At 48.3% G+C, this 26,439-nt stretch overlaps 1 protein-coding gene across 6 annotated transcripts; it reads left to right on the top strand.

Annotated features, from left to right (window-relative positions):
- The first annotated feature begins 774 nt into the window (after positions 1 to 774).
- Positions 775 to 25,223, top strand: ASCC2 (activating signal cointegrator 1 complex subunit 2). Of its 6 annotated transcripts, none has more exons than XM_015644155.3 (19): positions 775 to 850; positions 3,211 to 3,306; positions 4,797 to 4,955; positions 5,288 to 5,458; positions 7,389 to 7,518; positions 9,317 to 9,384; positions 9,802 to 9,912; positions 10,782 to 10,894; positions 11,949 to 12,023; positions 12,548 to 12,655; positions 13,697 to 13,765; positions 14,385 to 14,459; positions 14,892 to 15,069; positions 15,626 to 15,840; positions 17,321 to 17,440; positions 20,991 to 21,212; positions 22,937 to 23,045; positions 23,538 to 23,614; positions 24,302 to 25,223. In XM_015644155.3, exons 2-19 carry the CDS (start codon positions 3,226 to 3,228, stop codon positions 24,468 to 24,470), a joined length of 2,250 nt encoding a protein of 749 aa, XP_015499641.1. In that variant the 5' UTR covers positions 775 to 850; positions 3,211 to 3,225; the 3' UTR covers positions 24,471 to 25,223. The 6 variants fall into 6 exon arrangements, with proteins under 6 accessions (XP_015499641.1, XP_015499645.1, XP_015499646.1 ...); XM_015644159.2 differs by having other exon boundaries at positions 791 to 883; XM_015644160.3 differs by having other exon boundaries at positions 793 to 836.
- Positions 25,224 to 26,439: the final 1,216 nt, after the last annotated feature.

Here is a 26,439-nt window from a genome sequence, read left to right as displayed (position 1 = left end):
GTTCCAGCCCGGCCCTAACGAGCCGCACCACACAGCGCATGGTTTCTATTTTAGGCCACTTTGCCATCTAAAGCTGAGCTCTGGGCTAAGTTTAGGAGAAGCTCCCTGTGCTCAAGGAGGAGAACGGAGACCTTTCTGAGCAGGGATTGGTGACGGCTGGTTGTGCCTATGTCACCCTGCAGGCTGGGAAGCGCCCGGTTCCCCGAGTTTCGGTGCGGTGTAAATGCGACTGATGTAATCTGTTCTCACTATCGGTGCTCGTATGAGTTGACGGAGGAATTGCCCTTTTCGTGCGCTGTCCGACTGTAATGCACACACTCCCCGGGGAGCAAGAAGTGCCAGCCGAGGGAAGCAGTGTGAGAGCTGTGAGGGTCGCCGGCTGTGACAGGTCCCTGTCCCCGCAGAACCCCTCCCCTGCCCGGCCTCTCCCCGCCTGTGACACTGGATGGGGCAGCACAGTAAAGTTTAAAAGGTCTCCTTCAAAAAGCCGATTTATTGAACCAGCTGGAGGCTCCTTCCCCTCCCAAGACAGCCCACGGACTGTAACTGCCCCAGCGCCGCGGCTGCAGCCGACCCGGAGAGCGGGCGGGGGTTCGGGGCTAAACCCGCCCGTTTGGTCTCTGCAGCACGGCCCGAGCCCTCAGACCCACACCCGGACCGGAGCCGGACCTGGCCCCGCTCCCGCCCCTCCCATCCCCAGCCAGACCGGGAGCCGGGCCGGTCCCGCCGCCGGGGCGGAGCCGCTCCGGGCCCCGCCCAGCCCGGTAGTTCCGCTCGGGGCCGGAAGCAGCGCCTGGACACGGGAGCGTCGCGGGGCCGGCGGGACGCGAGTGCCGGTGCCGGGGTTCTGGTACCGTGCGGGGCCGGCGGGACGGGAGTGCCGGTACCGGGGTTCTGGTACCGTGCGGGGCCGGCGGGACGGGAGTGCCGGTACCGGGGTTCTGGTGGCTGTGGCTGGGTTGGGGTGGGTGGCATCTGCTGGGCAGGGACAGGGATCGGGCAGGGGACGTGGCCGCGGGGGCGGCGGCAGCGGCAGAGCCCGGGTTAACCGAGGGTGTTAGGTTAACTGGGGGTGTCTGGCCATGGGGTAGGGCCGAGGTGACAGAGCTGGGGGTGCTCACCTGGAGAGGAGAAGGTTCCAGGGACACCTCAGAGACTTTTCCAGGGCCTAAAGGGGCTCCAGGAGAGCTGGAGAGGGACTGGGGACAAGGCATGGAGGGACAGGACACAGGGAATGGCTTCCCACTGCCAGAGGACAGGGCTGGATGGGATATTGGGCAGGGATTGTTCCCTGGCAGGGTGGGCAGGCCCTGGCACAGGGTGCCCAGAGCAGCTGGGGCTGTCCCTGGATCCCTGGAAGTGCCCAGGACCAGGTTAGACAGAGCTTGGAGCATCCTGGGATAGTCCTTGCCCATGGTGAGGGTTGGAATGGGATGAGCTTTAAAGCTCCCTTCCAACATAAACCATTCCATGAATCCATACTGCAGCATTCCCTGTGCCAGCTGTGCTGTGGTGGCTGCCTCATCCTCACCCTGGGCATCCCCATCAATGGGAAGTGCAGGGCAGGGATCATTTCTGGCACTGGGAAAATAAGTTTCCCTAGTTCATAGTGTTCTTTGTCTGGCTCTTTCTGCTGTACCTGGAATCACAGGGCACAACAGATTAATCATGGGTTTGTGGTTTAGCCCAAAGTTCTTTGTGGGGGAAAAGCTTCTGAGAGTGATCAGGAGTAATTTTCTGTTGAGGTTATCCCATACTCAGGTTTATTCTCTTCTCTAGCTGAACAAGCTTTTGGGCAGGGCTTCTGTCTTTCTCAGGATGTTTTTGACTTGGACTGGAGATTTTGGTGTCTTCCAGGCTTGAAATGGGATACTTGACATGTTTTTCTGTGTTACGAACACCCATTTCTATGTGCAACTTTCAGAATGACTCTAAAAATTTTAAGAGCCAAATTAAATATATGATGAAACTGAACTGAAAGCCAGCTTGGCTTATTCTGCTAAAAAGTTTTGGTAGTTTTTTTTGTTGTTGTTTTCTTTTGGGTTTATTTTTTTTGTTTGTTTGTTTGTTTTTCCCAAAGAAATTGTTTATCATAAAGTAATAGTTGCTCCTGTCAACATTCTAATTTTTAAACTCCCCTGGAAAGACAGAATTATTTTTAGTTTTCTTAGCTGTGGTATTGCTGTTGCTCTGCTGTATTATTTTAATTGAGCTCTAAAATGTCAGATTGCAGAATTTTTGCCTAAGTCCATAGGTGACAACTTTATGGAATGAAAAATGTTAGTTTTTCACTTGCTGTTTAAACCATGACCCCACTTCTGAGTCAGAGTTGTTTAGCTTTAGAGACACTGCTCTTGCTTTAATTGTTATTCAGCCCAGGCAATGTGACTGCAATTAAATGTGCATCTGAGGAGATGTGTGACCTTCTAAATAAGAACATAACTTTTTAGTACCATTTTGCAGAACTCATAACCCCCTAAAGAATTTAAAAGCTCTGTTAACTTGTAACTTCCATTTTTTCTGAGTCTGAACTTTTTTAACAGCGCCCATAACATTCTTTCTATTGAGTTACTCTGATATTTGACTTATAGCTCATTTCAGAAAGTTAATTGAAACATTTCTGAGCTGTTGAAGATGGAGCTGTGGTTTTTTGAGCACATGGGAATTGGCAGGAGCAGGGCAGGCTTTTGTAGGATCAGCCTGTGTCCCTTGTCTGGCTGAGTGCCGTGAGATTCTACATACAGGCACCAAAAATACTCTTTTAAAGCACAGACAAGGCTGTGTTTGGGTTGTCCCTGTGATTTGTCAGGAGAGACACTGCAAATGTTGAAAGAGGCTGCAAAGGCCAGAGTTCAGCACAGCTCTTCAGCAACCCAATTTAAATATCTAATTTCCATATTAAACAATGTCCCCAAATGTGTTTTGTTGTCCTGGAAGATACCTGTGGCCTTCCAGTAATGAACAGGGATGAAAGTTTAGTACCACATTCCAGATTTCCTCTGAGACACGTCCAGGTGGCTCCTGGGTGTTCCCTCAGGATTTGGCATTTTGGTGGGGTATAAATTGCTGGGTATAAATTGTTTGGCATAAATGTATTCCCAGCCAGTGTGTGTGTGTGTGTTACAGTAGGGCTGCAGCCTCTTTTGTTCTGCTTTTGCCTGACTGACCTTGTAAAGTGCATCCTGTGCTGCTTTTGTTTGCTGAGAACAGGAACAAGCCACCAGGATGCCAGCATTGCCTCTGGATGAGCTCCAGCTGACTGAGAGGGATCCCAAGACAGGGAAGCTGAGAACTTTACCAGCACTGGTGAGCTCTGTTTTTCCTGAAAGCCAAACAGACCTTCAATAAATAATTGTCTTATACTGAGGCTTGGTCTGGGGTATGTGAAAGGAATGGCTGGAGCTGTGTCAGGAGGTTTAGGTGCAGATCAGGGCAAGGTTCTTCCCCCAGAGGTGCTGGCACTGCCCAGGCTCCCCAGGGAATGGGCACGGCCCCGAGGCTGCCACAGCTCCAGGAGCGTTTGGACAGCGCTGCCAGGGGTGCCCAGGGTGGGATGTTGGGGGTCTGGGCAGGGACAGGGATGGGACTGGATGATCCTGTGGGTCCCTTCCAGCTCAGGACATTCTCTGATTCTGTAAAATTTGTTCAGCCTGCTTGTTAAAGAAGATTTGTTTTTAATGTGTTCAGATAGTTGAGATTTCATTTAATCACCATAAAAAAACCCCAAAACACGAGAACTGAACTTACTGTGTTCAACAGCTGGAGTAAACTGTGTTTTCCCAGCACAACTCCCTCTCTTGAGTCTGTAACCTCTGCTGCAGTGGAGGGATGCTCAGGGAGTTTTGCAAGCTCTGCCTCAAGTTTAGCTCCGAGCTGTGGCACTGGGATCCATCCCTTCAGCTTGATGAAATCAGAAAATTCAACCCACAGAAACCCTTTTCTCCCAGAAGTAAGGCCTGGAGAGAACCTTTTGGGTTTGTTGCAGGAGTGGGATTGTTAATGCTGCTCACTCCTGAGAAGCTTTACCCTGAGCACACATGTGGGATGAGGCAGAGCCCAAACCTGCTCCTCATTGGAATTCTCCTTTTAGGGTGGGTGTATTTGGGAAAAGCCTGTTCAGTAACCCTCAGGAAAGGTAGTGAAGTGTTTCTTTCTGTCTTTGATGGTTGTGTCAGTTTGAGTTCATGGAATATTGTGCAAGAACCAGTTCAGAGGAAAAAGAGAGAGTTCAAAGGCATGCCAGGAAGCTTCTGCTCTTTGTTTTGAAGGTGTGGGAGGATTGCTTTGTCAGGCTTTGGTTGAGAGAAAGCAAGGAGCAACATCTGCCAAATTATCAAGGTCAGAAAAGGTTGCTCATAAAGAAAGATACAAACCCAGTGCCTTGGAAGGGTAGAAAATGGGAAGTTACCAGGGAATGGAATGTTCCTGTCATCAGGACTATAGTGACAGGACAAGGAGTAATTGGTTCAAACTGAAATTTAGGTTAGATATTGAGGAGAAATTGTTCCCTTGAAGATTCCCTTTGAAGCCCAGGCTGCCCAGAGAAGCTGTGTATCCCTGGAAGTGTCCAAGGCCAGGATGGATGGAGCTTGGGGATAGTGGGAGGTGTCCCTGCCTGTGGCAGGGGTGGAACTGGAGGAGCTTTAAGGTCCCTTCCCATACAAACCATTCTGTGATTCTGTGATGCCAAGTTGTTTTAAAAGGTAGCTTTTGTGTTTCCTGGAATTCAGTGAGCAGATGGTAACTGGGCATTCCTGTCACTTTAATACAGTGGGGTTTTTTTTGGCTTTCTGCAGCACCCAGAAATTAAGGCAGATCGGTCGTTCGTGCTGTACAAACCCCCTCCTGCCATCAGAGACCCTGCTCTGGTGGAAGAGTTCCTGGAGCGAGCAAAATTCATTGCAGATGATCTGAACTGGCTTCTGGCTTTGCCTCATGACAAATTCTGGTGCCAGGTAATCATTGCTTTTTATGTGAAGATACAGTGTAAACATCTAGGTGCTTCTAAAAGCCATGAGCTTTACATCATTTTCATAAAGATTTGTTTATGCTTATTATATCATGCAGGAAACATTTTAATTTCCATTACTGCACCTTAGAATGCAAAGAAAATATTTCCCTAAGGATTTTCTGTTGTGTATTTTAAGAGTTGGTTTGTATTTGATGGATATGGAAGTCCTTTCCATATATCTGAGTGTTTTAGATTGCTTTAAATTTAACTCAGGAGCACAACCTATGAAGGTGTGACATTCCCTCCTTCCCATTTTACTGCCTTTGCTTGCACCAGGTGATATTTGATGAGACCCTGCAGAAGTGTTTGGATTCCTACCTGCGTTCTGCCCCTCGCAAGTTTGATGCTCTTTGGGATTGCCATCCAGAGGTGAATGAGCTGCAGAAATGCCTCCATAGGAGTGTCTTCCTCACATTCCTCAGGATGTCCACCCACAAGGAATCCAAGGTAAATATTCCTATGCCTTGCAGGTGCTCCAGGCTGTGTGACTTAGGAAAAAAGAGAATTAGAGAAATGAATCATTTTCTGTCTCACACGACATTCCTCTCATTGATGATTTTATCAGTTGGATTCTCTGTGTGGAGATAACACTCAGAGCTGAAGTGTCTGAACTTGATTACAGTGACTCCTTGGTTGACTGCCTGGATCTCCTTCCTGAGTAATCCATGTGTAGTGGTTGGATATGTCATGGAAAGAGGAGAGAGAGCACATTGGCCTTTGTGTTGCCACATGGAACAGGCTCTTCAGGCCACCAGTTCCCAAGCATTCACTCCCTCAGGGCCACGTGGTGCCACAAAATTCCTGCTAATGCTTATCTCTCCTTGAGCTTGCCCCAAGTTTTGGACATCCAGTGAAATTGCTCTAAATTTCTGTTATCTTGGCATCATCAGGCATTCAGCCTGGGAAAGAGAAGGCTCCAGGGACACCTCAGAGCCCCTTCCAGTGTCCAAAGGGGCTCCAGGAGATCTGGAGAGGAATGTGGTGTAAGGGATGGAGGGACAGGACACAGGGAATGGCTCCCAGTGCCAGAGGACAGGGCTGGATGGGATATTGGGCAGGAATTGTTCCCTGGCAGGGTGGGCAGGCCCTGGCACAGGGTGCTCAGAGAAGCTGTGGCTGCTCCAGGATCCCTGGAAGTGTCCAAGGCCAGGTTGGATGGGGCTTGGAGCAGCCTGGGCTAGTGGAAGATGTCCCTGCCCATGGCAGGAGGTGGCACTGGATGGGCTTTAAGGTCCCTCCAACCCAAGGCATTCTGAGGTTCTATAATTAAAAGACATCCTCAGTACTAATTGTGTGAGTGCAACTCCCATCTGGAGCTGTGGGATTTTCACCAGGCCTTTGGGCAGGAGGAGTGAGGCACCTTGTGTTTTAGCAATCACTCCCTGGATCTCTTCATTGGTTCATGATGTGTTAGGGCTGTGTTGGTTCTCTTGCTTATCACAGTGGTGATGTTCAGGATGTTTTGAGGGAAAGGCCTGGGAGTGGGGACTGGGACAGGAGCAGGGTGAAGGAATGCTGGAGCCTGCAGCTGGCACCACTTCAGCAGAAGTACCTGACACCTCTGTGGTGTCTTTCATTGCAGATCTGATTAAACCTCAGCACTCCAAGAGGCAGGCGAGCATTTGAAACCATTTTCTAGTTGAGTGATCTGCAGGGAATGAATAGTCTGTTGTCATGCAGGAATCAGCAGGAGTTCTGGGAATGGAACCTGGCCAGCCCTGAGCCCCATCCCTCTGCTTCAGCAGGGAGAATGTGCCCTGCCTTTCACTGGGATTGAAAACATTTGCTGTCACAGGCAAACCGGGCTTCTGAAAATCCAAAAATCACATTTCAGCTGCCTGTTTCTCGGTGTCAGACAATGGAATTTTTCTCATCTAGAATTTTGTAATAAATGCCTTCAGCATGGTGAGTTTTTGGCACAGTGTTCAGCAGTCAGCATGTAGAGCTGCAGTTTTGGGGTTTCTCCCTGCCTGTCCCTGATTCTGTGGTCTCTGGTGCTGGGTTCTGCTCTCCCAGGGTACAAGAACATCAGGCTGTCCCTGTGCCTGGTTACTCATTCCTGCTCCTGAGCTGAGCTGTTCTTGTGTCTGGCTGGGAGCTGGGGCCTGTAGGGAGATTTTTTGTAAAACTTTTAGATAGATTAATTAATCTCCCAGTGAAGTGATCACTGGGGTGCCTGGTGTGGCAGGGACAGGAATGTGGGAATAGATGGCTCCACAGAAGCTGTTTCAAGCAGAGTTGCTGCCTTCTATGAAATAAAATTCCTTAATACACCTTTGAGAGATGTTTTTACAGGTGTCATTATAATGCTGGAGTTACTGCAGAGCAAGGTATGGATTATCCTTTAAATTTTATTTTTTTTTTTCTGTCTTTGTAGGATCATTTTATCACTCCCTCTGTCTTTGGAAAAATTATTTACAATAACTTCCTGTTTGATATCCCCAAGATTCTGGATCTCTGTGTCCTTTTTGGGAAAGGAAATGGCCTCCTGCTCCAGAAGATGATTGGTCAGTAAAAGCTAAGGAGCAACTTGCTACATTTAAGCTTTTGCTTGTATGATGAGTGACTTAGTAAGGTTTATACCAGTGGAACTGCTCTGAAAATTAATAGTTCAGTAGCATTTCTAAATCAGATTGTGCTTTTCTTTTCCCATATGCACTTTGCTTGTTCCAAGGAAGACTTTATGTCCTGCTTTGCTGCCCTGAGCTAGGCATGTTGGGCATAAGCCCCCACTCAGTTGTTTCCTGTGGCAACTGAATGTGTCCTCAGCCCTTGTAAGTGGAATGTGGGGCTCTGTAAAACCCTGGTAGAGGTGGGAAAGGGGGAGGAGGGTTGGGAGATGGGCACAGTCCAGCTGTGAGTGCTGATGTTCCCAGAGCTGGGAGCCAAGTGAAACATTCAGTGTGAGGTAATCACTGCTGTGGGAAGTGGGAGAACCTGAAACTTCAATGCAGACATTGATGTATCCAGAGCTTCCAAACCACAAACACTTCAGAGCCTTGCTCAAGCTGTGCTTATCCCTGGATTTCTGTGTCTGTACACATGACCTTAGTGGCGAGTACACAGGGAGAAACATCCAGCCATGGATGTTGAGGAGTGAAGATGGAGCATATTGATTTAGCTTCTCCATTTATCCTGTGCTCCCTTCCCAATCCTGTGATCTTTAACATCACCTGAGCACTTGAGTGGAAGAATATCTACCCTTGGATTAAGTGAGCCCTTCCTGAATTCTAACACACTTTGTCTGCAGCTCGTGGGATGAAGGTTTTCCATTTCTTTGGTAGTTATTTTCAAGTTCACAAACATGAGAAGTGTTAGAGATCATGTGGTGCAGACAGATTTCCAGCCAGAAAATCATAGATAAATCTTTGCATTTTTAATCTTTTTATCCTTTTTCAGTAGCTTCTACTCTAAATTCCTCTGTGGAGCCTCAGAGATGGAAAGCAGGCATGGCAAGATAGATGCTTCCCTTTCAGATGCAAAGCTTAGATTATCTGGGTCTTAAAATATTCCAAAAAATACCTAAATAATGAAACCTCCTTTGAATTCCACTCTGGAGTTCCACACAATCATGCTGCATGCGAGTGACCAAGAATTTGCTCACCTGATTATTTCATTATGTTGTGACAGTAATGACATGAGCAGTTCTGGTGTGTAATTCATAACTTCATAAACGTGAGGTTCTTCTCAGGGTATAAATTTATCTGAAACTTGTCTCATAGCTCTGTCCTTGCTGGAGAACTCTTAATTTTCATAATCTGAACAGTAATTCCCAGGAAAACAGGAGCCTTGGTGCTTACTTGGTGAGGATTTATGGTATGGCATAACTCAGTGGAGTATTTTGTAAAGATAATGGAGTCCTGGTAATATAATAGCAGGTTTTACTAAAGCCTCATTACCTTTAAGAAATATTCGGCAGCACATCTCCTGGTGTGTGCTGAACTGTTATCAGTAATTAAAAGTCAACTGCAGTTGTCAAATAAAGGAACTGGGGTTGTTCAGTGATAGTATTTGCATTATTCATTGATTCAGCCCCTGAAGCGTGAATCATCTGACATCTCATTTGCTCTGCTCTGATGAGCATATTCCCATTGCTGGATCTCCAGTGGCATTGGAGAGCTGATGGATCAGCTTTTCTGGGAGCAGGGCCTGTACATGAGCTGAGGAGTGAGGGTGGGCTGTGTCCCACATGGGCAGTAGGTGTGTCTGGGGGGTGTCAGCAATGACTCCAGTATTTTCTGGTGCAGATTTGCTCCTTGACATCAATGTCTGAACTGATGGAAATGCTCTCCTTTCCCTTTTCAGGAAATATCTTCACTCAGCAGCCCAGTTACTTCAGTGACCTTGATGAAACTCTGCCCACTGTCCTGCAGGTACTGCTTTCCTGCTGGGATTTCATCTGGAAATGTGGGATAGCTTGGGGAGTGAAAAGGGAACATTGTAGGCAGGCAGAATGGATTTCATAAATCATGGAATATCCTGAGTTGGATCCACAAGGATCTTCAAGCCTGCACAGACACCCCAACAATTCCATTCATTGTCCAAACACTCCTTGAGCTCTGACCACCCTCTGGGGGAAGAACTTTCCCTGATATCCAGCCTAAACCTCCCCTGACTGCTGTTTCTCCCTTTCCCTAGTTTGTTAATGTGTGTCAGGGAGGTTTAGAACCTTTATCTAAAATTATTACTTGATGACTCTTCCCTCCCACCTTCCTTCAGCTTCTTGCCTTCTCTGCTGTGTCCCACTGCTGGCTCCTGTCTGTTAACACTGCCCTGTTCTCCTGATTTAGGTGTTCAACAATATTTTGCACAAGTGTGGTTTGCAGTGTGAAGGGGCCTGTGCTGAGCCCCAGAAACTGGAAGAGAAAGCGAGTGTGACTGCAGGGAACATGCCCCTCCAGGTAGGACTGAGCTCTCTGTACTCCTGCACGCTGCACAGACCACAGAGGATCATTCTGTTCCCAAAAGCTCCTACAGCTCGTGGTTCTGTGCCATTGTTGCAATCTTTGTCCTGGGAGAGGATGATAAAACCTTTCCACCATGAGCTGATTCATTTCAACCATATCCTTTGGAATGTGGATACTTTTAAACCTGGCAACTGTTTTGCTTAACAAGCTTGTAAATAATGTAACAGAATATCTGACAGAAGTCTCCACTTAACCCTGGCAGTGATAAGAGCTGATTTTTTTTTTCTTCAGAAATGTGTGCTTTAACAACAGTGTAATTTAACTGGAGTTAATTAAGAGGGATTTATTTGCTGGGGGCTGTACAAAGACAGTGAATGTGGTCCTCTACAAAAGCTTAGTTTTTCAGTTTGTGTGTGGGAGCAAACTATCAGTTCAGACTATGATTTATTGACTAATGTTACTTTGAAGCTATCATTTAGTGTGTCATTCAGTTTGTTTCAGCTGCCTCAGAAATGCAGCTTGCACTGGGTCAGGCTGCTGAAAACATTCCTTTGATTCCCATTTTTCTGCCGTGCAGTGCTGCATGGGGAAGGATTCCATTTGTGTGGAGGGTGTATTGAGGGCAAAGCCACTGTCCAGAGCAGGACCTGATGAGGATTCTTGTAATCTTACAGGATCCTTACTGAAAGCAGACAGATGGGATTGCATTGTAGATCTCTACAGGATAGGAGTTTTAGGAGAAATGTTGTCTTTATGGTTGATACAGACTCTGCAGTCAGGAAGAGGCCTGGCCCCAGTGTTCTGTGTCCCTGCTGGGAAAACTTGCCTGGCTCTTCCCTCAGTAGCTGCTTTTTCCCTCTCAGGAGCTGAAGGACATTGTGCTGTATTTATGTGATACCTGCACAACTCTCTGGGCTTTTCTTGATGTCTTTCCCTTGGCTTGCCAGACCTTCCAAAAACACGAGTTTTGTTACAGGTGAGTCTTGGAGTGCAGACAGAGCTTGTCCTGGCCATGTAAAAATACTGAATGTGCCACTGTGTCCTGTCCCATTGTTAAATGAGGAAACAGATGTAACACAGAGGCTGCTGGGTTCTCTCTGACAGGAATGCAGCATAATAAATACATGGATCTAGGGATGTGTGGATTTTCTGTTCTATGTGTTGTCATTATCTGGGGGTGATCCTAGAGCCAGGCATCCATGACAATTTCCAAAGTCAGCTGAACAGTACTTGGTGTGCTCTGGGAAGGGTGGAGAGGGATGAGTTACGGACAAAAAGAACTTCCTGCTGTAGGGTTTTTCTGCTTCCCAAAGCAAGGGAAACAGAAAATATTTCAGAGAAACACTTCTTCACAGTCTGCAAACAAATGTCTTTGATATTATGCCCAAGTTTTATGCTAGAGAATATCAGTGAGGTTTGGCAAAAGCTGGGTGGCTGGGAGAGGGTGACAAGGCATGAGAGGGAATGGCCTCAGGTTGTGCCAGGGGAGGTTCAGGCTGGGTATTGGGGAACATTTCCTCATGGAACTGGCTGTCCAGCCCTGGCACAGCTGTCCTGGGCAGCAGAGTCCCCATCCCTGGAGGGATTTAGCAGCCAGCTGGATGTGGCACTTGGGGACATGGTCTGTGGTGGCCTTGGCAGTGCTGGGCAGTGGGTGGACTCAATGATTTCAGGGGCCTTTTCCAACATGAAGGTTTCTGTGATTCTGTGAGTGTTGGGTCTTTGCAGGCTGCAGATCTGTGTTGGGAGTTTTTCTGGGTTGAACAGATGGTTCTGATCAGCACCAGGATGCTTCTCAAATGCTTTTCTTTCCTACCTCTTCAAAGACCTCTCTGTGATTTCCTTAAAGTGCTGCTCTTTTTCTGTGGTGTGTTTGCTTGTGTTATGGGGTAGAAATACCAAAATGAGGTGATGTTCATGGGTACTGCTGGTGAGGAGGGTTTAATGAAATCAGCCATTTCTTCTGCCTTTTAGCAAATGATTTTTGGAACTTCAGCTGACAGGTACAGGTTTGTTCCCCCTTTGTACAGATTAGCTTCATTTTATGAGCTGGCAATTCCTGAGCTGGAATCTGCAATCAAGAAGAGGCATTATGAAGATAACAGGTGAGAATTCCTGCAAAGGCTTCCTTTGGATCTTCAGTGAGACTTCCCAGGGTTTAGTTGAAAATTCACTTTGTGCTGCTTTACCTATCTCTGAGGAGTCTGGCTTTTTTTTATGCTGCTCTGAAGAGATGACTTCTGTAATTCCAAATTTTCCTGGGCAGTGGGATGACAAATCATTTTTAGTGCTGTGTAAGAAGGAATCTGATGGGAGGTGTATTCAAATTGTAGCAAAGTGTGAGACCATGAATGATATCTCTGTGTACTCAGTCTCTCTGTAAGGCACAGGCTGTGCTGGTACAGTGGGGGCCTCATGTGGGAAGCTGCCAGGACAATTGGGATTAAAACCAGCTTTATTTGGAGCATGGATTTTTCTTAATGACCATGAAATGTGTCTAATATCTGCTCTTTGCAGCAAGAAAATTATTCTCCTAATGAAATTCTTCTTCTAGAAGATTAATTCTGGCATAAAGGTGCGTTACAGATTCTTGTGCTGACACCAACAGTGTCTTTTGCTCTCTCTGAAGTGTTTTTGCTGATTTGTGGAGGAGGATTTCACACTCCAGAAAGAAGATGATAGAAGTTTTTCACATCCTAATAAACCAAGTCTGTCTGCAGCCCATCCTAGAGAGCAGGTATTGGCACTTGGCTCTGTGCTACTCGCCAATTACTTGATTGTGTGGGAGAAATTGTTTCTCATTTACAAATTTACTGGAGAAAAAGAACAGAAACTGCTATTTGTGTTGGGACTGTAGCCAAAGACTTGGCTAAGGTCAAATTCTCTTGTCCTGTGTATCAGGAATGTTCCAAATGGAGCTGTTTGGTCTTTCTGCATCTTTCTGGTGAGCTGGGTCCAGTGAGCTCTCTGACTCCAATGTGTGGCTTGTGCAAACTTTGATCCTGTGTAACACCTTGAGACCTGATTGGAACCCTCCAGGACCTGGAGGGGCCATCAATACAGATGGAGAGAGACTGTTTACAGGGGCTTGGAGTGACAGGACAAGGGGGAGTGGCTTCCCACAGATAGAGGGCAGGGATATTGGGAAGGAATTGTTCCCTGGGAGGGTGGGCAGACCCTGGCACAGGGTGCCCAGCTAAGCTGGCCATCCCTGGAAGTGTCCAAGGCTACTTGGATGGGGCTTAGAGCAACCTAGGATAATGGAAGGTGTCCCTGCCTATGGCAGGGGATAGAACTGGATGGGCTTTAAGGTCCCTCCCTACTCAAAGGTGCCTTGGAACAAGACTTGGAGCCTCAGCAGCACCCAGGGGTTTGGGCACTGAGGCTGCAATGGGAGTTTGCTTGGCAGGTGTTCTTGCACAGGTGAGCACAAGCTTTCTGGAAAGTTCACTGGTGTAATCCCAAAACATCATAAAGGCACAATTACAGGAGCTCTACACACCCTTTTCTGCTCACTGCAAGTCTGAGGCATCTAACTATTTGTAAAGTCTGTCTGAAAACTTGTAATTCTAGGTGTGATTCAGCTTTAGATCTAAGTGCTGAAATATTTGCTGAAGCCTTAAAAACCACTTTCTTCCATTTGAATCTTTGCTCCTGCTAAAGTCAAATCTCTTTTCAAATGGGGCTTTCCCTTGGTGTAAATGTGAGTGGTTTGGCTGGTGGGGCCAAATGTTGGCAGACTTACCTCTGAGTGTTCACTGTGCTGTATTTCCTGCAGCTGTGAGAATATTCAGCCGTTTATTGAGGAATTTCTGCAGATCTTTACCTCGGTGCTTCAGGAAAGGAGGTGAGTATGGCTGGCAAGAGGCCCGAGGGGGGCTCAGCTCCTTCCTCTGCCATTCTTCACAGCAGAATTGCCTGAGGCAGCATTACGAGGCATTTGGGAGTCAGAAATCGTTGTAAGTAGTTGGCAGAAGTGAAGTGAGAGGCTTTCAGCCTGCAGCACAGACCCTGGCACTGAGAAATGCTATTCTTCACTCCCTTTAATCTAGCTTCTCAAAGAGGAGAAGAGCAATTTAGCCATTAGCTCCCTTGACAAGTTAGGCTGTTATTACTGATCTGTGCTTTCCAGCTGGGCTGACCAGACCAGAAAAATATTAAACACTAATGCTGGAGATGCAAAGGAAGTGACAGAACTTGGAATTCCATCTTGTCCTCCTGCCCATGCTGGCATTCTGAGCATGTTCACTTGGTAAAGCAGATTTTCCCTGTAATGCAGCACTGGGTTCCAGCCCTTATACCTGAGGAGTCTTGCTGTGATGTAGTGGGACCAAAATCAGGCATAGCTGGAATCCAGCATTGGGTAAGAGGTTCTCTGTTCCTACCTGAGCACTGAGGCAGTCAGAGAGGCACAGTAGTGGTAATTAGTTGAGCTCCACTGATTAAACTTGCTCCCGTGTCTTCAGATTTCTCCGTGACTACGATGAGCTGTTCCCTGTTGAGGATGATGTGAGTCTGCTCCAGCAGGCATCTTCTGCACTGTATCCTTGGGCTTTGCACACCTGACTGCTCTTGGATTCCTTCACACCACTGACATTTCTGCCTCTGCTTAAACTGCATGACTGACAAGGAGTACTGCAAAGTTTTCCCTTAACAGAAAAAAAAAAAAAAAGGAGAGGGGGGATTTGTTGCCCAGAGAAGCTGAGGCTGCCCTGTCCCTGGAAGTGTCCAAGGCCAGGCTGGACAGGAGCACCCTGGTCTAATGGAAGGTGTACTTGACCATGGCAGGGGGTGGGTCAAGATGAGCTTTAAGGTCCCTTCCCACCCAAACCATTCCATGTTTTTGTGAGTGTTGATGCAGGCTGTTTGAACATCAAACATCAAAGTTTGAACATTGCTGAAAATCCCGTAGTTTTGTCAAGGTGATCCCTGAACATGTGCATGCAGGAATGTCCTTAATGCTGTGCTCTTAGAGATGAGACCAGGACAGCCTATATCCTCCAAGCAGTGGAAAGTGCCTGGGAAGGGGTAGACAGGAAAAAAGGACAAACTGTTAAAGATCCAGCAGCATCCAACGGAGCTTCAGTGCTAGTGGAGAGCACACCTGAGGACGGGGAGCACCCAGGGGCTGCCTGTGCCCTGGAGGATGAGGTGGGTACAGCTCTGTGGTGGGACTGGGCTCTGCTCTTCCTGGGGGCTCTGCTCTTCCTGGCCTTCCTCTGTCTGTGAAGACAGGCTTGATTTGCTCAGCTTTGGGGACAACATGAGATTTGGTGTAATTTCTGACCTTTGCTGGATCTCCATGCAGCCTTGGGAAATGAGAACTGAAGGTACACCTGAATCCTGAGTTATCTCTGAGCAAATTGCTTCCAGCTCCCATGGCTTGGGTTTTCCCTTGCTGGGGATTATTCAAATACTCTGCTTCATCCCTGCAGTTCATGTGCATATTTTTGAAATGCAGAGCCCGCCTGTTATTTGATGAAGGGATTCTCCAGGGTGTCCTTGCTGACTCAGGGACTGGCAAAAGTAGCTGTGTGGGAAACCTTGTGTAGTTTAAACTGCTGATTTCTCTTTTGGCTCCAGTACTGGACTTGTGTATTTAAATCCTGACAGCCCAGAGTGCTGCTTTCCCTGTATTTGTGTGCACACTGTCTGTCCCCAGCTCTGTCCCTGCCCAGTGCCCACCAGTTGTGTTTGGTGTCCGTAGTGTGCCGGCGCTGCGGCCGCACCCGTCGCCTGCGTGTCCGGCGTGGAGCTGGAATCCCTCATTTCCCAAGTGAAGGATCTGCTGCCAGACCTTGGAGAGGGATTCATCCTGGCCTGTCTGGAGGAGTATGGATATGACACAGAGCAGGTGATCAACAACATCCTGGAAGATAAGCTGGTGCCATACCTGGATAAGCTGGACCGAAGGATGCGAAGGTGTGGGACAACCTCTGGTTGTTTCTGTCTCACTTAATTGTCCTCGTTGAAGCCTCAACACTTGTAGAGCTCTAAGAATTTGCATATTTGGGGTAGAGAACTGCAGTGAGAGTTTCTCACTGTCACTTGTCACCAGTTTTCTGCCCTCCTTGTGTCCCTGCAGAGGACTGGGACCTTTGCTGCTCAGTGTTGGAGTAGAGCAGGTGCTGGGTTGTGTTTTGTGACAGGGTACAAAACCACTTGGAATGGAATGGAATGGAATGGAATGGAATGGAATAGAATAGAATAGGTTACCTTCAAAAGTTATTTTGCTGCAGTGTTTGTTGTCACAGGTGTGAAAATCCAACCTGTCCTGCAGGAAAGGGCATCTTCAGAGAAGCCAATTCAGCTGGAATTCAATCCACAGGGTCAGATATGGTTATTTAACAGACTGCTGTTTTGTGAGTGAAGATGTGACAATTCAGATCCATTTTTGTGTTCCCTCTGACAAACTTGCCAGGTTGTCCTGCTTTCCTGGATTGGACAAGGGATGGAGGGTTTATAGCTGGTGGCAGGATTGAGTTGTTGGAGTTTGTCTGCAGCTGTGAGTGTGTGTTTGTGCTGCACCAGCAGTTCCTGACAGAGCATCAGGATGTGAATGTGCTGTTTGTTCACATTTCATGGAGTTATGGGCAGACTGTTGCATTAAAGGAAAGCATCTTTATCGGAAAAATGATGTAAAAAAATCTTAGTTTTGCAACAATCTTTGTGTTCCCACAGTCAGATCTGCTGACTTTGGCACAACTGGTGCAGGACGGGCTTTAGGAAGGATTGGTTTTCTGCACAGCCAGCAGTTCCACAAGATAGAGCTGGATTTTTTTCTTCCTGCCTTTTGCATCTTGAAACAAAGCTGCTGGTTCGATAGGAAATGTCGAATTCTGACCCCTGCTGATTTATGGGGGAGCACAGCAGCATTTGCAGATGCCCAGCTGAGCTGTATGCACCACCAAAATGAATGTCAAAAGTACAGTCCTTTGACTTACAGGTCAAACAAAAATAAACCTGGAACCCTGAGAAAGATTTAACAAGGGAGATAAATATCTTGAAATCAGCAGCAGCAAATTATTGGATTTTTTTCCAGTCTGCAATTCATCACACTTAGTGTTTGTCTTCACTGAGTCACTGTGTTGAGACCAGACAGTCTGTTGAATATTCTGTTGTCCTGCACGGTTTGATAGACTCTGAAATGAAAAGAATAATTTTCTCTTGGCTTTCTGTGAGCACTTTGGTTTCCCCTCAAATCCAAGCTTTGGGAAGTGCTGTGCTTGTGCTGGAGCATGGCTGGGAAGGGAAGAGGCTGTGCCCTGTGACTCAGCCAGCACCTCTTGATCCTCAGCTCAGGATCATTTTGGGACTGAGAAGGGATAAACCAAGGGCTAAGAGAAGGGAGAGGATTTCCTCACTTCACTTTTGTTTTTATTCTCTCTTTGTTTTTTAACAGGCAGCTGAAGCCAGATCCTACCCCTCTGGTCAGCTCTCGCTGTAACGTTTTCCAGAATGATGAGTTTGATGTTTTCAGTAGGGATGCAGTGGATGTGTCTCGGATCCAGAAAGGCAAGAGGTGAGTTGCCACCCAGTCATTAACTCTGCCTGTCAGGAGGAACAAACACCTGGGAACCTGCACATTTATCTCTCCTAAAAACCTCCTGCAGGAATGTTTTGGCAGGGGAGGAAGGCTTATCAAAAATGTTTCCCACCTGTCTGTCTGGGGAAGTAAAATGAAATATTTTGAGGGGGTTGGTTTCACTTAGTGTTTTTCCTAACGGGCTTTCCTGTGCCTGCTGCTGGAGATTGCTTTTCCAACCTCATTTGTAATGTCAGGTTCTTGCTCCTTGGGCTTAATGTTAAACTTGCAATGAACAACAAACCTTGAAAAGCACCATCCCTGAGCCTGGGATTGTGACTCAGAGCTGAGAATAGCTAATGATTTGATTTAGAGCCAAGGGAAGATTCAGTATCCATCTACTTCAACATCTGATAACATTCAGTGCCTTAGATTACTTCTGTTGTTCCTGCTGCTGTAGAGCTTCCTGCAGAGGGGGACTTGGACTGGTGGAGTAGCTTGGGTTGGGAGGGACTTTTAAAGGTCATTTAGTCAATCTGCCTGCAATGAGCAGAGATTTCTACAAAACCCCACCAGTTTTCACTTTGCTTTCTGCCTTACTGAGTGTGTGATGCTGGCTCCCACTGATGTCAACTCAATGGTGTGGTTCCCTTGCTCCAGTTTCTTTTAAAACATATCACAGAACCATGGAATGGTTTGGGTTGGAAGGGACCTTAAAGCTCATCTGGTTCCACCCCCTGCCATGGGCAGGGACACCTTCCTCTAGACTTTTAACACCTCTTCTAACCAGCCAAATGTGATCTTAATGTTGGGATGTATTTACACAGCAGATAACTAAAACTGGCTGGAGTTGGAGCCATGTGGCCTGAGAGCTCCCAGTTAAGGTTTTGGTTGCAAAGTTGCATCAAACTCTAGGAGAAAACCTCTTTTGTCCCCAAGTCCAGTGGCCCAGCTCCTCAGAACAGTGCCACAGTGCACTGAGCAAGAAAAGAATTGCTTTGCTCTCTGGCCAGGGCCATGACTTCTCTTGTGTCCATAGCTGAGAATTAACAGACAGAACCTTTCTCCTCATGGTGGTGCCTTGCTCTGAGAGACAGGTGCATTGTACAGATGTGCTGGGTTATCCCTGATTCCCAGAGCCTTACACAGATGTGCTGGGTTATCCCTGTTCCCCAAAGCCTTACACAGATGTGCTGGGTTATCCCTGTTCCCCAAAGCCTTGCTGCAGCAGCTGGTCAAGGCCAGAGAGCACCGAGTTCAGCACAGAGCATCCAGTGGCTGGAATATCCTGCTCGGAGCTCCCTCTGCAGATCACTTGGAGAGCTCTGGAAGCTGTAAATCATCCCTGAGTTGGGCTCTGGGATCTGCTCCCATGGCACTGCCCTCCAGGGGTGCCTTCTCTCCAGGGGTACCATCACTCCTGGAGAAGTTCTCCTCTCTCCTGCTGTAGTAATGTGACCTCTTGGGATTACCATCTTGTTGCTGCTCTTCCTGGTGTTGTTTGCCTCTCTTCATTTCAGAAATTCATTTGGGAAAACTTTGCAGGACTCCAGACATATTGGTTGTGGTTTCAGTAGTTTACAACCTGGAGATCAACAATGCCCAGAGATGACCAACTGAATCTAAGGAAAAGCTGCAGTACCTTGTCTCCAGGATTTAATATTCAGCACTGATGGTTCACCCCAGTGTTGAACAGGGCTCTCCAAGCTCAGTCTGAGATCTACTTTGGATTTGAATTGTATCAAATACTTCATTTTTTTCTCCTAAATACCTTTTGCTCACCAAATTCTCATGTGTTCAGGGTGCTGTTGTCTGGTGTCACCATAGTGCCTAAAGAGCCAGAGCAGGTTGTTCTGGCCACTCTCAGCACCAGAGCTTGGGGCAGGGACTGTCCTTGAGAAAGAGAATTCCAGCCAGGATGAGGAGAGAATCAAACACAAGGAAATGAATGTGCTAACATAGACTCTGCTGATCCTGAAAAGTGATGCCACTTGTCTATGCCTGTCCAGCCCTAGCTGTCAGCTGAATCTGTCTCCTGAAGCCAGAGCATGTCCTGAGCTCCATGGGACTAGAGGAGCTATCCCACTGTTTTTCCTGGGATTGGTGCCCAGACCATTTAATGCAGCTCCTCTGCAGTCATCAGACCAGCTGGACAGGAAGCAATCACCAGGTGCTAGGTTCACCCTCAGCTGAATTTCCACAGGAGGTGTTATCCCAAGGATCCCAGCCTGGGTGAGCTCACCACGGCGGTGAGTCATGGCAGAGGGGACCACCTCCAGCTGTAAACTTCCTTTGTTTTGAGATTCTGAATGAAAACCTGGGCTGCTGGATCACATCCCCTCAGTCTGTGTCTTCCTGAGTCACTGCCACTGCCTTGGACAGGTCCTTTCTCTGATAAAATCCACTGATGCTGGATCCTCCTGGACTCTGGGGGCTGCAAGTTGTCTTGGGAATGCTGGACAGCAGAATCCCCTGTTACTGTGCTGTAAATATGTACTTGTCTCGTCTGAGAAATGTGACTTCAGAGCTTTTGCTTGTGCAGCTTGAGACACTGAGCAGCTGCTTTTTAATCCCTCTGATTGTTGGTCTTTCCTTCTTTAAAATGACTATAATTTACTTGCCTTCTAAATTTAAAGAACAAGCCCTTGCAGCTCTCCAAGAGGTTGAATCACAATCACTCTCTGCTGGTTTGTTCTTTGTCTTGGGAGTTGTGTTTATTCTCATCCTCACTGGTTATTTTTTGGATCCCCCTGTCTACGTTTGTCCTTCTCCCCTCACATTTGTGCTCCATGCACCTTGGCCAAGTTTCATCTGGAACAGAATTGCATTTGGCCTCCTGTGAAAGCTTCCTGAAAGCTGTCTGAAGTGATAGTGGTGGTCTCCAATTCCTGCTCTGTTTCAGTGGCCAAGCAGCCCTGGTACAAATGACCCACCCTGGATCACTCCATCCAGCCCTGGGGCCCGGCACAGGAAGGAGCTGGAGCTGCTGGAGTGAGACCAGAGGAGACACCAGGGGGATCAGAGGGGCAGGGCAGCTCTGCTGTGTGCAAAGGCTGGGAGAATTAGGATTGTCCAGCCTGAAGAGAAAGCTCTGAGATGACCTAATTGTGACCTTCCAGGACCTGAAGGGTCTGACAAGAAAGATGGAAGAGAGACTGTTTGCAAGGGCTTGGAGTGACAGGACACAGGGAATGGCTCCCACTGCCAGAGGGCAGGGCTGGATGGGATATTGGGCAGGAATTGTTCCCTGGGAGGGTGGGGAGGGCTGTCACAGGGTGCCCAGAGCAGCTGGGGCTGCCCCTGGATCCCTGGCAGTGCCCAAGGCCAGGTTAGCCAGGACTTGGAGCAGCCTGAGCTTGTGGAAGGTGTGAAGGTGGAATAAGGTGAGCTTTAAGATCCCTCCCTGTCCAAACCATTCCATGATTATATAAAACAGCAGGCCAATAGGTGGGGCCTGTGACTTGCACTGCTTCACTGACTAACAGGGGAAAAGCAGCTTCAAGGGAAGGGTTTGACCCCTGCCTTTTCCTCCCCCGTTCCCGGGCAGGAGGGAGAAGGACACGACCCGGAGCTTGGTGAATGACAAGCGGCTGGTGACGGAGCAGAGGGAGCGCTACAGCCAGTACAGCGTGGTGCTGGAGGAGCTGCCCCTGGAGCCGGGAGCAGCACAGCACTACGAGGACTACGAGGATGAGTACGACGACACCTACGATGGGAACCAAGTGGGCGCTAACGACGCTGACTCGGATGACGAGCTCATCTCCAGGAGGTGAATGCTGAGGGGAGCAGGAGGGAGGGAGCCACGGGAGAATTCTCTGGCTCCCACAAACCTGGGAAATGCTGGGCTCTGTTCCTCTATGAGAGCTTCAAACCACCCCTTCCTCTGTTTTCACTGTCATGTGCAAGGAGGAAGGTTTGGGTCTCCCTTCTCCTGTGGATAGGGAGTGTTCCCATGCCAGACTATTCCTTGAACACAAAATGATTGCAGCCTTGAGGCAAAGAACCTCAATGGAAAGTGGCTGTACATAAATACAAACTCAATTCCTAGCCAAACAATTCCTAAACTTCAAGAATGTGTTACTTGGGAAAACAGAGTGTGCCCAGGATGTTCTCCAGCTTCCACTTGGCCATTGCCTCAATTAATCAGCAAATCCAAGAGGGGAATTTGCCATGTGTGGAAACTTGTACTCAGCAGAGCTTCTCCTTAGAGAAACTATCCTGCAGCAGGGAAAAAGGGCTTGGAAAATCAGTGGAACTGGGCAGCCTAAAATGGCTGGTTAGCAAAGGAAAACTTCAAAATTTGGGAAATTTTTTAGCCAGACTTTTCCCTGACAATCCCCTCTGAGTGCTGACAGCTGGAATTGAGTCCCTGACAGGCTGCACAGCACTCTGCACCATGACTGACAGCTGCACACCATTAGCTTTTGGAAAGCAAAGGGTTAGTGGAGATGGAGGCTGGAGAATATTTATTTTAGAAAACATGTGGTTTAAAGGCTGCTTTAACATTTCTGGAAGTGGCATTTTGAATTTTGATGTATTATGAAGATGTCACCATTCCTAACCTCAAACCAAATTGAAGCTTTGAGGTTCTTTTGTCCCTTTTTTCTCCCCTCCTAAAGTGTTGAGAAGCTTCAATTTAAATCCTTTCTGTGTTTTGCCTGTAAAAATGTGGCACCCAGGTGTTTTCCCCTCTTTCAGGTCTCACTGCCCCTAGAAACAATTAGTGGATGTCACTGCTGAAAACTGGATCTGTTGGTTTGACATAACAAATGCTTTTCTGGTTTTACATTTATTTCTTTGGCAGTGGAATGGTGGGTCTGAATTCCAATGGAATTTAAACACAAACACATATTTATGTTAAAGAAGAGTTATAGGCATGTGGTAAATTCTTCCTCCACCCCCAGGCTCTTTGCTCTGCATGTCCAGAGTGATTCATAAAGCCTGGTTGACTTCTCCAGGGATTTCCCCCTGTAGGAAACTGGGGCACAGCAGTGGAACTGGGGCTCCCTGGATAGTCTGACCAGTCAGAGGGTTTGGAGCACAGCTCTGGCTGAGCATTAATGGTTCTGTCCAAATTTGTCTTGTACAACAGATGCTCCCTGTCTGCTGAGCTAAAGCCTAGCAAAGGGTACTCCTTAATATTGCCTTGTGGCTGTGTCTGGTGCCCATTTCCCAAAGGCAGCAGTTGTTTCTGTGGAGAAATTCCTTGTGAGGTTTCAAGGTTGTTTTTATTTAACTATTATTATTATTTTCAGTGACAATTTCATAGTGAACATTCCCCAGTGGAGAGTGTGTGTTTGTTAATTGCCCATAGGAATGTGGCATTAATTCCTGGGTCTCCTGGGTTTTTTTGTTCAGGAAAATTAAGTCTATGAAATCTGTAGAGTCTCATCTTTTTAAAGACATAATGCAAACCAAAAAGGATGTGCTGTTGAGAGAAATGTTTGTGGCTGTGCTCTTTTCTTTTCTAACTATTTGTGTCTTAATTCCCAGGCCATTCACAATTCCTCAGGTCTTGAGACCTAAAGGACAGGATGAAGGACAGGAGACAGAGGAAGAAGATGAAGAGGAGGAGGAGGAAGCTGAAAAGGAAAGAACAAAGGTGACATTTAGCTGGAGTTGCATTAAGATTTACCATATTTCTTCCCTGCTTCACCTGCAGGTGATGTGGAGCAGATTTCCTGTTTCAGAAAGGGAATCTTTGAGCAGCAGCAGGGACTGAGCTGCTGTTCAGTGGCTGCTGATGTGTCCCCAAGGACAGCTCTCCACTGCTTCCTGGCCTGACTGTGCTGGAGCAGTGACACTTCCTCCGTGGGAGCTTTAATCTGCTTTATCCCAGAGACAGACAGTGCCAGCAGAGCACTCTGAGGGTCACTGACACTGTTCCCATGGATGTGCTGGGGGTAGCCATGGTTTGGGAAGATTTTCAGGCAGGTTTTGTACCAGGTGTTGTGTTTAGAGTCCCTGACACCAATCCCACTGGTCCAGAGGTAATGAACCAGGAATTGACTCTGTTCCCAACAGAATCCTCTCCTCTCCAGGCTTCTGCATGGTGCTGATGAGTTTCCTGACCTGTTCCCTTGCCTCCTTGTAGGACCACTTTGTGCAGGACCCGGCAGTGCTGCGGGAGAGGGCTGAAGCCAGGCGCCAGGCATTCCTTGCCAGGAAGGGGTAAGCAAGGATCTCCCTCTGGCTCTGCAGCTGTTTTGCTGCTGACTGGAATAGCAATTCCAGGGTGTTCTTGCTCCTTGACATTCCTGTGTGCCACCCTTTACTTCCCTGCTGGTTGTTTTATCCCATTCAATAGGGGTAGGCATGGCATGGAATCATGGAGTGGTTTGGGTGGGAAGGGACCTTCAGGACCATCTTGTTCCACCTCTTGCCATGGCATGGACACCTGCCACTATCCCAGGTGGCTCCAAGCCCCTTCAAACCTGACCTTGGACACTTCCAGGGATCCAGGGGCAGCCCCAGCTGCTCTGGGCACCCTGTGCCAGGGCCTGCCCACCCTGCCAGGGAACAATCCCTTCCCAGTACCCAATCTAAATCTCCCCTTTTTTCCATAAAGCTATTCCCCTTTGTCCTGTCACTCCAAGCAGCAGAACCCTGTGCAAGACAGAATCTTGGAGAGCACAACTTCCAGAGCTCCAACAGCTCCCACAAGGATTTTGGGACAGTTTTATAGCTGTTTTCAGCTGATGGGCTCAGTGTGTGGAAGGACAGTGGTGGTGTGGCTGCTGCTGGGATGAGCCGAGGCCCGAAGCTGAAGCCCTCACATCCTAGTGTGGTGGGGGTCTGGGATTTTGTCCCCAGAAGTGCAGTGTGCCTGTTGTGATGTCCTTCCTCTGTGTCCTCCAGGTACAAGCACGACAGCTCTGCCGTTGTTGGGAATGCCAAGGGCCACGGGCAGAACCGGGAGATGGTGCAGGAGCGGAGGAAGAAGGAAGCGAACAAAAGCACAAGAGCCAACCACAACCGCCGGGCCATGGCCGACAGGAAGCGCAGCAAGGGCATGATCCCTTCCTGAGCAGCTCCTGGGGCAGGGGCTGCACCGTCCCCAGGCCCTGCCCAGGAGGAGGCTTCATTTCCTCAGCATTCCCTTTGCTCAGGGGATGGATGTTGTGTGCAATACCCGGCACCTGGGCTCACATGGAGCTGCAATCCCTGTGGGAGTGCTGCCTGTTCCCAGGAAGGAGCTGCCCTGACTGTGTGTGCCAATGGCTGCACCCAATACAGGGGACAGGCTGCAGCAGCCATTCCTGCCCTTTTGTACTATTTATAATTCACAGAGTTTTATTTTCATACTGGCTCCATACACCCTCCGTGCCCACCCTGGAGTGGGCAGCTCTGAGAGCATGGCTTCCATGGAAATGCCTTATCCTGAACTGGAGTTACAGGTTGTCCCAAGTTGGAAGGGACCCACAGGATCATCCAGTCCCACCCCTGCCCTGCCCCCAGACCCCCCAACAACCCCACCCTGGGCATCCCTGGCAGCGCTGTCCAAACGCTCCTGGAGCTCTGGCAGCCTCGGGGCCGTGCCCATTCCCTGGGGAGCCTGGGCAGTGCCAGCACCTCTGGGGGAAGAACCTTGCCCTGATCTGCACCTAAACCTCCTGACACAGCTGCGTGCTGGCAGAGAAAGGCTCAGGCTATTCCCACTGCCAACAGAGCGACAGGGGTTCAGGTGAGTAAGACCATAGGGATTTCTGTCCCTTGAGTGAGGCATGTGAAGACAGATGGTACAAATAAAAGTTGTAGATGTCTTAGTTGGTTTTTTTAAGGCCCTTAGAGAAAGTATTGATGAACTTCCTGGTATCCAATTAGGCTTTGTTTGGTTAATTTACTGGTTAATGTGCCCTGAGTGCCATCTCCCCACCATGCTGTATTTTCTTGCACTGTAACAGTGCCTGTGGCATTTTCCCACTGTGAGAAAATCAGCAATGGTTGTGTTCCTGGGCAATCCCAGTGCTGCAGGAGCAGTGGGGTGGTCAAGTGGTAGTAGGGTGGTTGTAAGGTCCACACCTTGGTGCCTGGTGTGGTGCAGAGGGCAGGAATGTGACTGGAGCTGCTGTGGGGCTGTTTGCAAGGCAGAAATGCAGAACAGCCACTGCCATAAAGTGAGGGGAAGCCCTGAGTGCTCTGAGATTTTTCTTTGCCTATCAGTGCTGCCCAAACCTTCCAAGGACAGGCATGGAAAAAGGAATTACATTTACCAGCATCCCTAAATGCTGGATCCAGGCCAATCCCCTGCTGGGATAACGCTGCTTTCCTGCAGCTCCCACTCTCTGCACCGATGGCTTCAGCTCCTCCCTGCTGCCCACTGCAGTGCTGTCCCCTCATCCTGTATTCAGCTTTGGTTCCTGCTGCTCAGAGCCTGAAACTCTCTCTGAGCTGCTCAGCCTGAGGTGGAACCAGCAGCAGGGCACAGGGAGCTGGATGGGATTGTCCAGGAAAGCTTAAACCTTTCTCTTAACCATCTCCATAAAGCACAGCTGGAACTGGGACAGCTGTACTTGGGTTTAGCTCCAAAAACACAAGTGTTTAAGTGCTCTTTGTGTTCTCACAGTAAATGTTTTACCCCCCTGGCACTCGTTTGCAAACACAACAAAGCTGCTGTGAGCACTGGCTCTAATGGGCTCTGCCTTAGCCTGTGCTGAAATTCCTCCTGATTAGTGAAAAGAGAGGGGAGAGAGAGAGATGGGGCTGCTGGGCTGGCAAAGGGGGGGAAGATCTCGGGCAGATCTCCCTACAGCCACCTGAGAGCTGAGGAATTAACTGAATCATTGCCCCAGGAAGTGCCCAAATATCCTCTCCCATGTAAAAGGAAGTGTTGACAAGGCCAGGCAGGGCTGGGCTCTTCAGGGAGAAGGTTCAGGGGGGAGGAACTGGACAATCTTTAAGGTCCCTTCCCATTCAAACCTTTTCATGACTCCTCCTCCAAAGCTGCTGGGGTGAACTGAGTGATCCCTCTCCCTTCCCAGCACCTTCCCTTGCAT

Source organism: Parus major, chromosome 15 (assembly GCF_001522545.3).
Source record: "Parus major isolate Abel chromosome 15, Parus_major1.1, whole genome shotgun sequence".
Taxonomy (NCBI): domain Eukaryota; kingdom Metazoa; phylum Chordata; class Aves; order Passeriformes; family Paridae; genus Parus; species Parus major.
Note: the sequence above shows the minus strand (reverse complement) of the source record. Positions and strands in the feature narration are given on the sequence as shown.